This window comes from Pelodiscus sinensis, chromosome 2 (assembly GCF_049634645.1).
Source record: "Pelodiscus sinensis isolate JC-2024 chromosome 2, ASM4963464v1, whole genome shotgun sequence".
Classification (NCBI taxonomy): Eukaryota; Metazoa; Chordata; order Testudines; family Trionychidae; genus Pelodiscus; species Pelodiscus sinensis.
Genome location: NC_134712.1, coordinates 30,984,891 through 31,001,746, shown reverse-complemented (window position 1 = coordinate 31,001,746; position 16,856 = coordinate 30,984,891). Strand labels below are relative to the sequence as shown.

At 41.9% G+C, this 16,856-nt stretch overlaps 1 protein-coding gene across 8 annotated transcripts in view; it reads left to right on the top strand.

Moving 5' to 3' along the window:
• OXR1 (oxidation resistance 1) overlaps positions 1–16,856 on the top strand; it is a 282,681-nt gene that overhangs the window by 235,274 nt on the left and 30,551 nt on the right. For 6 of the 8 annotated variants that reach the window (XR_012901266.1, XM_025179553.2, XM_075920223.1 and 3 more), the window contains one exon: positions 557–716. Coding sequence is in view for 7 of the 8 variants with exons in the window: in XM_025179553.2 (XP_025035338.1) it covers positions 557–716 (160 nt within the window). In the remaining variant the exon portion in view is untranslated. Of the gene's footprint in view, positions 1–556; positions 717–12,212; positions 12,700–16,856 lie in introns of those variants that run through there. The other 2 variants (XM_006113008.4, XM_006113009.4) reach the window with 2 other exon arrangements.

Below are 16,856 nucleotides of genomic sequence, written 5' to 3'. Positions count from 1 at the left end.
CCAGCAAATTCTCTGGTTCAGGATAAGGATTTTAAAAAGTGGTTAATTGACTAGTCGATGGAATTTCCGCATTCCGATGGCACTTCCGCATTCCTCCAGGCTGCACACAGCGTGCCTGCTTTGAAATGCACAAGAGTCCCCAGCAGGGGCTCTTGTGTATTTCAAAGCCATGGAGCCCGGGGTCAGCAGGGGTCTGTGGTTCGGGAGCCACAGTCCCCTGCTGACCCCAGGCTCCACGCTATGCTGCATGCCACAAAGAGCCTGGGATCAGCTGGGGACTCCCCAGCAGATCCCGGGTTCTGGGGAAATGCCACGGGAAGCCTGATGTCAGCTGGGGACTGTGGCTCCCGAACCACTGTCCCCAGCTGACCCCAGGCTCCTCAACTGCCCCTTTGAATCGTGCAGAGACAGCATTTTAAAGGGGCAGCTTGCTGCATAGCTGATCCACAGGGTTTCAAAGTAAGGTTTTATTTTTAGAAATATGCAATCCTGGATAAGGTAACAAAACAAATACATTATGTTTTAATTTGTATCATTACTTGATTTTGTTTTCCAGAACAGAACACTTGTATACCTTCTTTATTCAGTGGAGCCCAGAAATATATGCAGAGGATACTGAGGAGTCTATTAGAGAGCCTGGATTTATAGTGGTAAAGAAGAATGAAGAGCCAGAAACTGGTGATTGCACTAACGAAGCTGCTACTAGAGAGTGGGAGGTAAGGAAGAGCATAGTCAGGGGGAATTCATTCAAAATAAGAGGGCATCTTATTCCGGCTTCCTGTAAACCTCGTTGTCTGAGGAATAAGGAAGAAACCGAAATAGTGCTCTATTTCAAAATAAGCAACGCAATTTACGTAGCTCATATTGCATAGCTTATTTTGAGTTACATGCGACTGTGTAGATATACCCTAATATCAAATGTGGTGAATTATTTTTGATATAAGGAAAGATGAGAGAAATAAGTTGAAAATATACATGAAGTACTTCATATATAACATATTTTGTCAATTCATTAACTATAGTTCAGTTGTGTATTTATTTAATTTGTGCCACCTTAATACATTACTCTAACACATTGGTTTAGGCAATATTTTACCAACACTGCACCAAAACCTGCCCTTTTTTGCATTCAGCAAGCTGTATTTTAGAACACAGTAGGAGACTTAAAAAAAAAGCTGAAAAAGGAGTGAATAGAGCAGAAAGTACTACTTCAGTACAAATGCCATGCCATGTTTAATAGCATTTACTATTGGTTAGGGAAACCATACCAAAATAGACTTTGTATTAGGTGCACATGAATACAGCTCTGCAAATCTGTGCTCATCAACTTTATATCACTAAATTCCCACATTCAGGGGCCATGTTTGCAGATTAAATACAAATTTTGTAGCTGTGCAACGCTCTGCTCTGTCCATTAAAGTGCTACATAGTCCTGTATTTTTTAATCCATTATGTCACTGGGAAAAAAAAATCCCATAATATAAATATAAGGCACTAGAGAGCAAATAAATACAGTGGAAGTATATATATTGTTGGGGGATTCTTGGATTAATTGATAACATACTTTTTAAGTTTAAAAATATGTAGAATGTTATTGCCTGGATTAATTTGTTAATATTAAAATGTTTAAGTGCTGGAATGTGTCTATATACTACACTGTAATAAGCTTATTACTCCCATGTGCATCAGCATACATTGTGTGTCTGTGGACATATATCTTACATGTACATAGAGTTAATGTATTATTTGAATGGTTTTTAAGTGTGCATATGGAGAAAAGTGTTTTGTAACTTTCGTGTGCACTCAGTAGTTTGTCAGTCTAAAATAGCAAATTGTTCCATTTAATTGTCTACAAGATGTCTCATTTGCAGCAAACATATATTCTAGAAGTACCCATTAGTATCACTTAATTTAGGTCTGTGTGACCGTTATAAACTCATTCTCAATCTTGCATCAGTATCTACTGTATTTTCTTATAATACATTGGAGTGCCAAAAATATCTTAATTTTTTTATAGTGTCCTTTTTAATTCTAAATACCTGAGACATGTTTTTAGAAAGTTAGGTTCACATTAGGCTAACTGTGGAAACCAGGTTTTTTTTCCTCTGTTTCCTTTTACATTCCTGAAATTAAGAATCATAAATGAGAACCTGGAGGTTCATATTTCCGTTAGAAGCAAACTACAGACCACTGCTTCTGCAGCATAACAGTCTTAGCTGTAAAATCCCATTGCTGCCTTCAGAATTTTAGCCTAACTTCATACACACACAGGGTGTGATATCATCAGGCTCTTTTGTTCGAACCTTTATCTCTAATATATGGGTATATTAGTATCCAAGAATTGCGCTGGTAAAAAATTACAAGAAAAAAGTTTGCTTGATTGTCTGAAAGTTCCAAATTATGCCCTTGGAAATGAAGGCCCAAATTCAAAAGTGCCCTAAATATATTTGTGTCTTTGAATGGATACAAATTCCAATATACCTCACGTTCCCTTCAAGAGAAAAATGTTGCAAGCAAGGAAAGTGGATTAGATTAGAAAATGAGTCTGGTAAACTTTTTCTATATCAATCCCAAATAAATTTTTCCAGCTACATGCAGTATGAACTTCTCTCTTTAGAAAGTGTACTGTCAGTCCATATTATTGCATAGTATAAAACATTAAAACATTCTTTAAGTGAAATAATCCAGCTGTATAATATTGAACATTGCATTAATTTATAACAAACTGAGCTTCTAGCATAATGGTGCTTCGTTCCACTCATTTTTACATCCGTTAACTTTACAAACAGTTCTAGTATTGAACATCGCTACCAATTCACAACTAAAGGGTGTTCGAATGTAACCTACCAATGTCAACTCTGTGTAGAGTATCTTGGATCCATTTATCTTTTTTCTCCTAAATGTGTCTCTGATACACGGGATCTACTTATATAGGATTCTCACTAGTTTGGGATTACTTCTGTCTATTGCACCTATCACTCTAACAAAGCAGTGAAATTCTTTTATTTATTTGGGTCTTAAGGCTTCATTCTTGAGGCCCATTTATGTGAAACTTACAAGAAATTAAAAATCCAAGGGTATATCTCAGAGATGTAGCAAAGACATTTTGCACCCAGGGGCAAAGCCCAAATTTGCGCACTCCCTCCCCAATCATTTGTTACTGTGGATCTGTTGTTATTTCTAAGTCAGCAAAAAAATAAGACCATAAGAAAAAAAATCACAAACACTACTAATAGCCACAGATCCTTGGATCAATTAGTAGATCAGTTAGTAGATCACAGTAGAACTGTTTTGAGGGGGATTGGATTGGTATGGGGGTGCCTGGCTCTGGGGAAAAAGAAGGGAATATTTTGATAATGTTTTGGTTTTTATTTATTTCCAAATAAAATCACAAAATGTATATTAATTTTATATCAATAAATATGTCAATTTTTTTCAAATTGCACAAAATTATATGTTTATGCAAAATTTCAGATTTACAAAGTATCTGAAATTTTCACAAAATCCTGTTCTGTTTGACCATGGTCTATACCTGTTTTCATTTCAACAAAATAAGTTATGTATCATATACAAATTTCTGAAGTACCTTAAACTTATATTTAAATTAAAAATCATTTTATATAAGCAAATAATTTTACACGTCAAATTATTGTATTATATTAAAACAAGACCTGAAAATATTATAAAGTATACCTAAAACATAATCTATAATAATAAATAATTACAACTGCCCTATAGAAGTACATTCTCTTTGGTGTCCCTGAAAGCTATCAGTTTTCATTTGTGTGGCTCTCAGAGGGCTTCAAGTTTGACATGCATGATCTACGTGTTTTAGTCTTTAAAGTGCTACCAGATTATTGTTTAAGTTTTTCCTTTTGTTATAAAGTATATTTTATTTAAAAAAATAACTAACCCCAATACACATGCCCCTACCCCAGAGCCAGGCACCCCCCGTTCCAATACAACACCTTTTCCCCAGAGCTCAGTCTCCCCCCGCCCCTCAGCCCGGCACCCCCCTGGGGACGGAAGGGAAGCATTCCCCCAATCAAATTCTCCCCCCCCAAAGGGGGGCGCTGGGCTGGGCAGGGTGGGCGTATGCGCACTCTTCTCTTGAGCTGCTGGCTAAGTGTTGGCTGCTGCGTCTGCCGGCGCCGGCTCTCTCCAAAGTGGAAGCCAAAGCAGCCAGCTGGGTGGGAGGAGCAGTGCTCTGAAGAAGGGTAGGTTCCTCTGTGCCTGGCTGGGGCAGGTGGGGGTAGATTTGATTGAGGGAGCGCTTCGCTTCCGCCCTTCTCCCCCCCCCAAGCCAGGCACGGAGGAAAGTACCCTTCTTCAGAGCACTGCTCCTCCCACCCAGCTGGCTGCTTTGTCTTCCACTTTGGAGAGAGCCGGTGCCGGCACCCAAGGGCAATTGTCCCCCCCCTTCACTACACCTCTGGTATATCTACACAACCTAATTAAAGGGAGCACTAACAGCAGTATGCACCAAAGTGCTACACTGTAAACTCCCCGGGTGGCTCCTGCACGTGCAAATTTAAAGATCCTAAGTTTGTACTGATATCTTCTTTAAAGAGGATTATAGAGTAGATACGCTATATGACAATATTTGTCTGAAGTAAGAAATGAAACTGCTTCCCTGTCATGTTCTAAACAAAAGAATTACCTTAATCTCTGTATACCCTCCCCTCACTCCTTATTTCTACCTCTTCATGAGAAGCAATCATCACATTTTAAAATTGTTTTTAAAGTTCATCATAGTTGGAGTATTGTCTTTATCTGTATTGTGATTACCCTAGCATACTTTTGGGGAGCTGCATTAATACCATATTTCTATTACCCTTCATAGTAAGAGAGGTGTAAATTAAAGGCAGGATTTTTGGTTTTGTAATGAGTTTTATAGACACACAGGCTTGTGATGGTGTTACAGATACAAAAGTGTTCCTTCCTGGAGACTTTGTCTAATAAAAAGGTGTTAAATTTGCACTAAGCACAGTCAGACTAGACATGAGAATAATATCTTCAACCAAATAATTGCCACTGAAAACATCTTCTACCCAAGTGGTTTCAAAATTTAAACCTGGGTATTTTTCAGATCTGTCATACCTTTGGAGACTGAGCGACTATTAGTTATGTTTTAATCTGTGTCTGTCTCTTTAGATTTTAAATTAATAGATTTCTGAAAGCCGGATGAATTTATGAAATAGGTGTCCATGTGTTTGCCCTAGCCTTAGCTACTCTTAGGTGTGATGCTTGGCCCTGCTAAAACTGCCCAGCACAGCTCCCCGCCTTGCTGCCTGCCTGCTGTCCCAGGGTCTCTTGGGTTTCCCAGCAGGGCCTGTTTGGCCACTGCCAGTCCCGCTGCAGCAGGGTTTCCCCAGGGTTCCTGGTTGGGACCACTCCGCTGCCGTCAGCCCTGCTGCTGACTCGGTTCCCCAGCCAGGGCTGCTCCAGCCACCCTGCCCCTGCTTCTGGGGCTGCCCTGCTGCTGGGGGTTCTGTGGGTTCCCCAGCCAGAGCCACCTGCCTCCAGCAGTCCCACTTTAGCTGGGGGTTTGCCGGTGGAGGCTGCCCAGTCACTCTGACTCGACTGCCACCTAAGGTTTCTTGGGGTTCCTGGCCAAGACTACTTGGCCAGAGGCAGCTCTACTGCAGCCGAGGATTCCCTGACTGGGATTGAGACTCCATGGTCACATGGCCCCGTTAACACCAAGGGTTCCCCACCTACCACCTGGCCCCGTTGATGCTGGGGTTTCCCAGCCAGGTTGGAGGCTCTCCAGATGCCACCTGCCCCCCTGCCCCCTTCGGGGCTCCCCAGACCTGTGTAGTTCCAGGGATCTTTGGTCCAGTAACATTCATGGCCCTGCTGGACCACAGATGTTGCTGGACCAGAGAGTCCTGAATTTCGGAGGTTCAGCCTATAATTAAAAGCACTAAATTTGTGAATAAAAATGCCAGCCAAAGGTTTTTTTTAACATATTCTGAAGTTTATTAATCGTAAGGGAAAGTCAGCTGTCCTACTGAATACAACATTAAATATTATGGAATACACAATGCAGTTTTTCTCTGTTTTTTACATTTTCTTTGTCCGTATTTCTTTAAATTTACTGTTTAGCCTTCATAAAGTAATCATTCCAGATTACTAGATAGATAAAGCACTGAAACAAGGGTATTATTTTAAATTAATTAAACTGGTTTAGTGTGTTCATAACAAAATTCATTGTTTTCATTATGTGATTTCCGTAACAATAGATATGTTTAAGAAATTCATCATATGCTTATGTTAAAAATACATTTCCAAAGATTTTAGGCATAACAGGGTTTTATATCCTACTAAGCTACCGATTTTGGTGAAGGATTCTCTTAAAGCTAGTTCATCAAATAATCAGAAGTAAAGAAGGGGAAATTCATTTGTCTAGCGATCTGGAAGAAAAAAGGATATTGTCCCTTTAAGGGTCCTCTTCAACAGAGAGGTGAAAGGAAAGCAGGGATGGACAGAAAGGACAGGAAGACTTTGGATGCAAGTTTTTGTACTGTAGTAATTAAAATTAAAATGAGTATTTTAGATGATAGTCTTTTTAATTATTTATTTTTAAAATTGTCTGAAGGTCTAAGCATTTAAGGCTAAAGCTGAATACTCAGCTTGTGCATCTAAAAATCTATGCAATGCTTTTTAGAGATGTGATTTTTTTTTTTAATAGTCTTCAGCAACAAACTAATTAAATATTTCAAGCAGATTTTAAACCAAGGTTTCATGGACATATTTCAGTAATGCATGTGGTACACCAGGATTAGCCCCTGGCAGGCAAGCGCTTTATTTACCTGCACACCTGCAGGTATGGCTGGCCACTCGTAGCTCCCGTTGGCTGCAGATCACTGTTCCCAGCCAATGGGAGCTGTGGTAAGCAGTGTCCCTACCCACAGCTCCCATTGTCCAGGAATGGTGATCCATCGCCAATAGGAATTGTGAGCAGCCATATCTGTGCGCACACAGGTAAATAAAGCATCTGTGGCCTCTCAGTAGCTAATCCTGGTAAACTGTGCCTTGCTGATGACTTAATGGCTCTTTCACAGGTTTGATATTATGTTAACAGGTCTGGAAAGCTAGAAAGCTTTTCACTTCCAAGTTACAAGATCTACTCTGGGGTAGGGATGTTAGATACTAATTATTTTTAGAATTGTTTAGTCACAATAGTTTTTAACAGTTACACGATTACTAAAATGCTCACTTCTCCCTGGGGTGGGCTCCGAGAGCCCCCTTTCTGCTTCACCAAAGGCAACAGGTCGGGGGATGCATTTAGTCACTTGGATTAACCAATAATTGATAAGCTCAGGCATATCAGTTAATCATTTAAATGATCATGTGCTAACATCCCTACCGAGAGGAAGACTCACCAGGCTGCAGCAGCCTTCATGGTCAAAATAGGGACATGAAGAAGGGAGATGTTGAGCACTAAGATCCAGAGAAGGCATTGTCTCCCCTTGCCTCTTTTACCTGCCATTCATGGGAATATAGTAAGCTGGATGTACTGAATAATGTCTTCCGTTTTTCTTTCCAGTCCATTTCACTGTTCCTTTCGAGTCTGCCTCTGTCCTTTCCTAGAAACACAATATATGTCTAAGACTGTGTCTTAATTAACCTCTCTGCTGTGCTTGACCCAGCTTCTCCACCACAGAAACGCAGAACAATCCTATCCAGCTTGTATGTGTCTTTGCACATGTAACCTTAGACTGCTGGGAAATAGAAACTGAAATCCCAGAACTATCAAGAAGCAAAGAGCTTGTAGTGAGACTGTACAGAATAGAGGCATTAATTCATTGTTATGAGATTGTAAGTGTAGGTTTAGCATGGTTGTGATGAAATTTAATTGTATAGGTTTCACCTCTATAAATCAGGACTCTCTGGTCTGGCAACATCTGTGGTCCAGAGAGTCCAGCACGCTGCGGGGGGTGAGGGAGTGTGATGCAGTGAGGGATCAGTACAGCGTGCAGCCCAACTGGGTTGCCCAGGGAGTGAGAGGCAGGAGATGGGAAGCTGCCATGCTGCTGGGGTTGAGCTACGGGAGCCGGGCAGCCCAGGGCATGTCCCAGCTGGGCTGCGGGGAAGGAGGGACCTGGGAAGCCTGGCACACAGGAAGATGGATTGTGTGGATGGAGCAGAGAGCAGTGGCCCAACTGGGCTGCAGTGGGGGGGGGGGGGGGCGGGGGAGGGAAGCCCATTGCGTCACCCTGCTGGGCTGCACAATGGAGCCGGCAAGCCCAGTGGGGCAGAGGGGTGCCTGATATACCTCTCTGGTCTGGCAAAATTTCTCATCCAGGACCACTCAGGTCCTGAGCTTGCTGGACCAGGGAGGTCCAACTTGTAACCATTCTTTTTTTATGAGAGAGAAAATTAGTATTTTATTTAAAAAAAAAAAAATCTGCTTTACATTTTAAAAAAAACATTGATTTTTATCCACCTTCCTTCCATACTGGGTCAGACTAAAAATCCATCTTGCATAGCATCTGGCTTCAGTACTGGTTTTTCACAGGGAATGCACGGAACAACAGTTTGGAGATAAATCATGAGCAGTCTTCATCTTCCAGCTTTTGGCTATGAGAAGTTTATGGTCAACCTAAGCATGAGGTTGTATTCCTGACTGTCTTGACTAACAGCCATAAATAGACCTATCCTCTACGAAATTATCTAATTCTTTTTGTAACTCACTTTTGGCAATCACATCTCATGACAGCATTGTGTGAATTAGTACTCCCTCTTTTTTGTATTAAACCTGCTGCCTGTTAATTTCCTTGAGTGATTTTTGGAATTTGTGTTGTGGGAAATGTTAAATAATATTTTTCTATTCTCTTTTTCCGTATCATTGATGATTTTATAGACTTTTATTATATCCTCTAACTTTTCCCTTAATAGTCTGAAAAATTCTATTTTTTTTTTTAGTCTCTTCTTCTATGAAAGCTAGTCCATATACTTGATCATCTTCTCAGATCAGTTTCACTATCGTTTTTCTGAAATGAGGTGACTAGATCTGGGTACTGTTAGCAAGTGTGGGTGCACCAGGTGTTTATATGCAGTAGAGCCTCTGACTTACAAACACCAGAGTTACAAACTGACCTGTCAACCACACACCTGTTTAGAACTGAAAATACACAATCTGGCAGTGGCAGGGACCAAAAGAAAAACACATGATACAGTACCGATTTAAACACAAAGTACTAACAGAATAAAGCAAAAGCAGCATTTTTCTTCTTGCATAGTAAAGTTTTAAAGCTGTATTACGTCAATAGTCCGTTGTAAACTTTTGAAAAAGCAACGATAATGTTTTGTACAGAGTTAGATAGGTATGTCAACATGTAGATGACTACATGATTAACAGATAAACCCGGGCTTATCGGTTAATCCTGTCGTCAACATGCTTCTGTATCAGAGGCAACAAAGGCGGGGGAGGTGAGGACCGGTGCCTGTGGGGCACTGGATCCACCTGCTGCTTTCAGCCCCACACTGCTGTCTCTTATAGAGGGGGCAGTCAGGAGCCAGTATGCATGGTTTTTAAAAAGGGCTCTCCGCATATGCCAGCTCTGCGGACCTGCCTGTCTCCCCGTTGTTGCTTCCTACAAAGTTGGTGGGGAAAGGGAGCAGGCAGCACTGGCTCCATGGAGCCACCTTCCCACCCCCACACCACTGCTTGTATTGTGTGACTGGGAGCACTCGTGCCAGATGGAAGCCTGCTCGGGACATGCAGCAATTAAAGGGGCTGCGACCATATTTTGGCCCTAGTGTGTGTGTGGTTTTGGGGGGAGGGGAGGGTTGGTTTTTTTTGCTCACCAAAACTATTGGAACCCTAGTACCGGTACCTTTCTTTTTTTTTTTTTAACCTAAAAAACCCACGGGTTATGACAATCTTGCTGTTGATTGAGATGGAGGGCCACTTCTGCAGCCTACCCACTAGTGTAGGTTGCCCATTGCTGCATAATAGGTTTTTGGAGATACTGCTGTTAACTTCTCTCCACTGTAAAATTGACACTTTATTCCTACACATTGTTTCTTATCTTTTAACCAGTTACTAATGCAAGACAGGACCTTCTTTTTTTTTTTTTTTTTTTTGTGTCCCATGAATATTTAATTTCCTTAAGAGCCTTTGATAATGGACTTTGTGAAAGGTTTTCTAAAAATACAAAGTACACCATATCAACTGGATTACCCTGGTCTTCATTCTTATTGGTGCTCTTAAAAAATTCTACCTCCCTTTTTGGAAAAGTTGTGCTCATTCTTCCCAGAGCAAATCATCTTTGTCTGATAATTCTGTCCTGTACTACAGTTTTAATCAAATTGCCTGGTATTGTAGCTAGGCTGTAATTGCCAGGATCATCTCTTGAACCCTTTTTAAAAAACAGTTTTGTATTCACTCCCTTCCAGTCATTTGGCACAGGTTTGCTTTTACTGATGAGTTACTTATTAAAGTTAGTTAATGTAATGTGGCCCAGTGAGAAGGGATCTTTCTGATCCCAGTGAAAATGAGTGAGGGAGTAACAATGGAGGATCAGGAGCGGCCCTAGATGAACTGCCGGCAACTGGCACCCTAGGTGAAACGCGCGATCGGCACCCATGCCTCCAAAGCCCTCAACGGCCGTTTATCTTGGTGCCCTAAGCGACCACCTAGTTCGCCTGTGTTGACGGGCCGCCACTGTGGAGGATAGCAAGTGATGGAGAGAAGAGGGATGGTGTGAGCGGGGCAGGACCTTTGAGAAAGAGGGCAAGAGTGTTCGGTTTTGTTTGTCCAGAATGGTGGCAATCCTAAATTAATCTGCAGTTTCATTATTGAATTAGAACAGTGTCTCACACTCAAATACATGCATGCACTTCAGAAGTGCCTGTTTTAAGTCCATAAATATATATTAGTTTATTTTTTCTGATTAAAAACTATAAGTACTACATAAACGTGTGTGTGTGTGTGTGTGTGTGTGTGTGTGTGTGTGTGTGTGTAAATTTTCTAATTGTAAATACAGGCAGGCCCCGAGTTACGCGGATCCGACTTATGTCGGATCCGCAGTTACGAATGGGGCTTTTCTCGCCTGCCGCCCGCGTCCTCCGGGGCAAGAAAAGCTGCTCCGCGTCTCCCTGGTCAGCAGACTAGGGAGACGCGGAGCAAAGCCGCGGAGGATGCGGGCGGGACTGTGGCGCGTCTCGGCGGTCCCGCCACTCGTGTCTCCCTGGTCTGCTGGGAGGGGGGCGCAGCTAGTGCGTCCCCCCTCCCCTCAGCAGACCAGGCTTTTCTCGCCAACTACGCCTGGGGTAGAGCAGCTGGGGCGCTTCTGGGTTAGTCCCGCAGCCCCGCTCCTCGGCGCTACTGGACCAACCCGGCAGCACCCCAGCTGCTCTGCCCCAGGTGTCCCCAAGTCAGCTGCTGCTGAAACTGACCAGCGGCTGACTACAGGAAGCCTGAGGCAGAGTTGCTCTGCCCCGGTCTTCCAGGAATCAGCCGCTGATCAGTTTCAGCAGCGGCTGAATTGGGGACACCTGGGGCAGAGCAGCTGGGGTGCTGCCGGGTTGGCCCCCGCAGAGCTGAGGTGCGGTGCTGCGGTGACCTACCCGGCAGCGCCCCAGCTGCTCTGTCCCAGGCGTCCAAATTCAGCCGCTGTTGAAACTCATCAGCGGCTGATTCCAGGAAGCCCAGGACAGAGCAACTCTGCCTCGGGCTTCCTGTAGTCAGCCGCTGGTCAGTTTCAGCAGCGGCTGAATCTGGACGCCAGTTCCGACTTATATACAAATTCAACTTAAGAACAAACCTACAGTCCCTATCTTGTACGTAACCCGGGGACTGCCTGTATATGGTATTAAATTCTAGCTCTATTGAAGTCAATGGCAAAAATCCCACTGACTTCAATATGACTAGGAATTGTCGTTTGCATTTTTCCTTTAAGTTCGTACATGATTCTCCTGTTATGTTTTCTCAAATTAAGTTTAGCATTTGGTAAGACCCAGTTTTTATATACGTAAGTCAGGTTCACGTTGCTGTTACTGTGCTTTACCAAATAGAAAATGTGTGTGACTGAAATTATTTATGGAATAGTTTCTGATATTAAAAACAGATATCTGCTTAGTGGGATATTTTTATACAGTTTCTGGGATTATGGAGGAATAACTTTATTTAGTCCAACACTTGCTTTTGTTAGAGAATTTATAAAGAAAATGATGATTAAAATTCAGAATGCAGAAATGATGTTAAAGATAATGAAGCTGGAGAAAAGTCATGTCTTATTTAGACAGAAAAACATTTACCTGCAGTATAATTGAGTATTTTGAAAACGTTTTTATCAGCAGCTTTGATTTCTGTATTTTAGTTTTCTCAAGGACGAAACTAAAACAAATACTCTGTCTCTTTAAATTATTGTGTACGCTGCAACCACTCTTGAACACAGGAAATCTTTCTTCCTGTGGAATTTCACCACTCAGAATGCACTCCAGCAATAGATAGCATTTACTGATTAGTCTTTCCTCCTGTCAGTCAAGTATATGTATCAAGCAAGCTATTCTGTCACCATAGTGAAGCTCTGTCAATGCCTGGAATTGATAGCAGGTAGAGAGAATGCTTTGAAATGGTCCTTACTTGATTTTAGTTTTACACTTTATTTTAGAAAGGAAATGTCTCGTCTCTGGTATGGCAAGAAGGGAAGAAAACACCAAGCAATTAATCATAAATACACTATGGTAATTTTTTAGAAAAGTATTTTCATTTATCTTATTCCTGGCATGCTTGTGGTATTGTGATGCACAGTTTAAATTACAATTTGTGGAACTTTTAAATTTAGAATCTGTTTATAGGATGCTAAATTTGAGATTTTTTTTGTCATGTTCTGTATATGCTCTCATACTGAAATTGACTCTTGCATTCAGTTAACTGCTTATAACTGAAGCTTTTCAATTATTTGATTAGTATTACTCATGGTGGACAGAGTCTGTCTTACATTTTCTAAAACATTGCTTGGTATATAAAAGCTTACCAATAGCTCTTGTAGCACATTTTTTTTCTTGTTTTAACAAACTGAATTTGTTTTGTGGAGAAAGAGTGTTAAATTGGTTTTGATAGGCATCTTAAAATATAATTGTATATACCTTTCCAGAAGTTACTATAAAAGGTTCATAAATAGTATGCACAATTTCTAAATCTCTGTAAACTCCCAAGATGGTTTTAATAATTAAAAATATTAATAGTGTAATTTCTGCTTTTTCCTCTGCTGTATTTAGGAAAATACAGTGAAGGAAATCACTCTGGTCTTACAAAGTATATGGAAGGCATAGTGGAACAATAGGAGGAAAATATTTTTAGTGCTAATACTTTTCAAGAAGTTGACTTCAGTGCTGGAGAAGTTGTGGTTCTGTATCATTTTTTGCATTACAATATTTCATTTCAACTCTGGTTATAACAAGGTCCCTGACATGGAGAAAGACCTGTGACTCTACCACTGTTATGATTTGTTGCTTCTGGTTTTCTGCCATGGTTGACTTTTTTACCTACCTACTGTAAATTTCTAATCGGGCTGTAAACATAAATGAGTGTGAAATTAGTACATACAGTATGACAAGTTCTTGATTTCTTAATGTGTGCTTTTCAAAAGTTAGTTTCTTTCTAAATGTGCTTGAAGTAGTAACTGTCCATTTTTATAATGGAGGAAAAAATATGTACAGCTTAGTTCAGTTTTTCTCAAAAAAAGCATGAACATTATTACAAGATGATCTGTGGAAATCCCTGGAGAAATGTGAAGCTTATCAAAATACCCTTTATCAATTTTTAAAAGGTCAGTTTCAGTATTACATATCCTAAATTTTGTAGATCACAATTCAATATTGTGTTTTTTAAAGTTCAAGACAACTATTAGAAAAAATACCATGCAGTTGTGAGAACTTGAAGACCAACTCTGTGCCTCCGCCGATATCTAATTTTGATTCTAAAGAAAATACAGTAGTTCTGAAATGTATTTTTTGGTTTGGGCAGCCTCACTTTTTTTTTTTTAATATGAGGGAGATCAATCTGAAGGGAAAAAACATAAGGGCAGCTTTCTTTTATTTATATAAAAATGAGACAAGCTAGTGGTAGTCAAGCTGAAGAAGGATGGTAAGTAGTTCTCACAGACAAGTAGAAATATTTCTGAAGATGATTTTCCTTTTCTGTGATAACTAAGATATGGATCGTGCTGCTTTACTGAAAACAAAGTTGATGAGCTGAGAGAGGACTACTGTAGAAAAAAGAAACAGAGAACAGAGGATCATGCTCTTTGAACTTCCCTGTTTCTCTCCGTATTGTACAGCATAAAGTAGTTGCAGTGCTAAATATCAGGGATCGGCAGCGTGTCTGTACAGGGAAAGAAGTGTTTGTGTGTAAAAATTTTGAGGTATGTGGGGCTAAGTTTCCCTGTAAGCTGTGTAGTTGCACAGCTGCCTAGGTAGCTCCACGCAGCAGGGAGGAAGGGCACGCACCCCCAACCTAGTCTACAGCATGGTGCCCCGGGGAAGGAGATGTCTCCCCAAGCCTGAAGGCAACCACAACCCAGTCCTGGACACCAGCTACCATGGCTGGACACCAGCTACCATGGAGTCACTAGGGCAGTCCAATTCCGGATCTTCCCTGCTGCAGCCAGAGCTTCGTAGGCAGCCCTGCTTCAGATCCCTCCCCTCAGAATTCCCCTCCACAGCCAGAGCTGTTCAGCACCAAAACCCTCATATCCTGACCCAATCCCGGATTCCCCCCACAAATCTTTGTACCCCACTCTGACCCAGCCCCACTGTAGAGCATAGCTAGAGCCCTAGCACCCAAACCCTTTCTTCCAGCCCTGAGACACCCTCATCCCTGGCTCTGTCCCAGAGCCTGCACCCCCGGCTAGACCCATTGAACCCCAACCTTCTGGCCCGGCTCTGAGTCCTCAATCCTAGCCCTACCCCAAAGTCTGCAACTCCAGCCAAAGCGCTAACATTCTTGCTTCCCAACCATCTGCCCCTAGTCTGCAATTCCTCCAGCAATCAGAACCCCTTGACATCATCTCCCTCCAAATGAATTTCTTGTGCCCAAAAAATTAAGGTGATGCGGGGAAAAATTGGTGGAGGCATGTCTGAGTGGATCTGCACACTATTTCTGCATAGCTCTCAGCCCATTGTCCAGGAACTGCAGCTAATGAGAGCTGCTGGGGGTGGCGCCTGCAGATGGAGACAGCATGCCTGCAAAGCCACTTGCCCATACCTCCATCAACAACAATAGGAAAGGACAGCTGCTTGAGGGGAGCCCATGAAGTGAGGCAGAAGGACAGGGAGGGAGACAATTGCCCAAGGGCCTGGGCAATTTAAAAAGGCCTGCGGAGCTCTGGGCCCTTTTAAATCACCAAGGCAGGATGCAGGCTCCTAGGCACATGTCCCATAGCTACCCAGAATCACCGAGAACGGGGCAGAAGAAGTGGTACAGGTTGGGGTGCAAAGCCTGGGGATTGACTTACAGATATTGCCCTTTTTTGGTGGATCAGAGGGTTCGGAACATAGGAGGGAGGGGCCTTTTGGCTGTGCCCACAGCTAGTCGTCTTCAACGCTCCCCATGGGGTGGGGGAGGCTATCTTGTGGGTTGGCCCCGGATCTCAAGGCAGTGCACAGCACTTTCACAGAGTGGTCTCTCTTTATGCCTGGCCAGGCCCCATTTGCATTAACATCTCTCCGGACATTTAAATAGCGTCAGACAACTATTTCAGGCAGTTCTCAGAGGTGCTCAGATTTGTAAATCTCCACTTCCCTGGGGAGTAGCAAGGAGCTGGCTGCCCTCTTTGGAGAGAGAAACTTAAACAACAAAAGGTCTGATAGCACTTTACAGACTAGCAAAACATGTAGATGGTATCAGGAGCTATCATGCTCAGATTTATCAGCATGTGAATTGCTGTGAATCAAGGCAATCAAATACAGGTAGTGCACTTTTAGAAGCTCAGGAGGGAGTTGTCCCCTAAATCAAGAGGAGGTGCCATTGCACTGACCCCTCCTCGTTTTTAGGCCTTACAAGTGGCTCTGGAACAACCACTTCAGGGTTAAAGCAAAGACCAGTAATTTTACACTGCTGCTTCAAAACCCATTCGCATGGTAAGTTACTGGTTTTTTGTTTGTGTTTTTTTTCTTTTTTCCAGTGTGGAAAATTGTGTACTATTTTATGTGTTGACTGACCTAAACTACCCCACCCCACCATGTGAATCAGTAAGTCTGGTAATGGCAGGTATCCATCATGCAACGTGATGAACTCTTGCTAACCATGTACCAAAGATTTCTGTAGTTGTTGTTGTTGTTGTGGAACTGGGATGAAAGTTCAAATGGTGTCACCTGGTTTAAATACTCTTTATTATCAAAATTATTGTAATAACATAAGAAGCTAAATAGAATAATCTTTCTTGTTGGTATGGTTTTCAAGTTTCTGCATAATTCAACTAAAAGCTATCTAAGGATATTTACTTGAATGTTACTTTGGCAACAGCGACCTAAACTAGAGGGGAATTCTTGCTAGAATATCAGTTTGCAACAGCTTCTTGCTTGAAGAGAGATTGAGCACCTTATCCAGGGGCAGAAAGACCAAGCTTTGAATGAAAGTATTATGCCAGTATTTCAGGACAATAAAAAATGTTGGCCTTCCAGTTTTTTTTTTTTTTTACAGCAAATCTAGATGTAAACTTCTCTTTTTGCCTTCTCCTTTTAAGTCTGTAGTATTAAGTAGGGATGTTAAAATGTGGGTATTTGACTAATTGAGTAGTTGATAGAATCTTTATCAACTACTTGATTGGTTGATAGGAAGTCCGGCTCAGTTCTGGCTTGCACCAGGCGTGGGATGAAACCTCGCTGCAGCTCTGCAA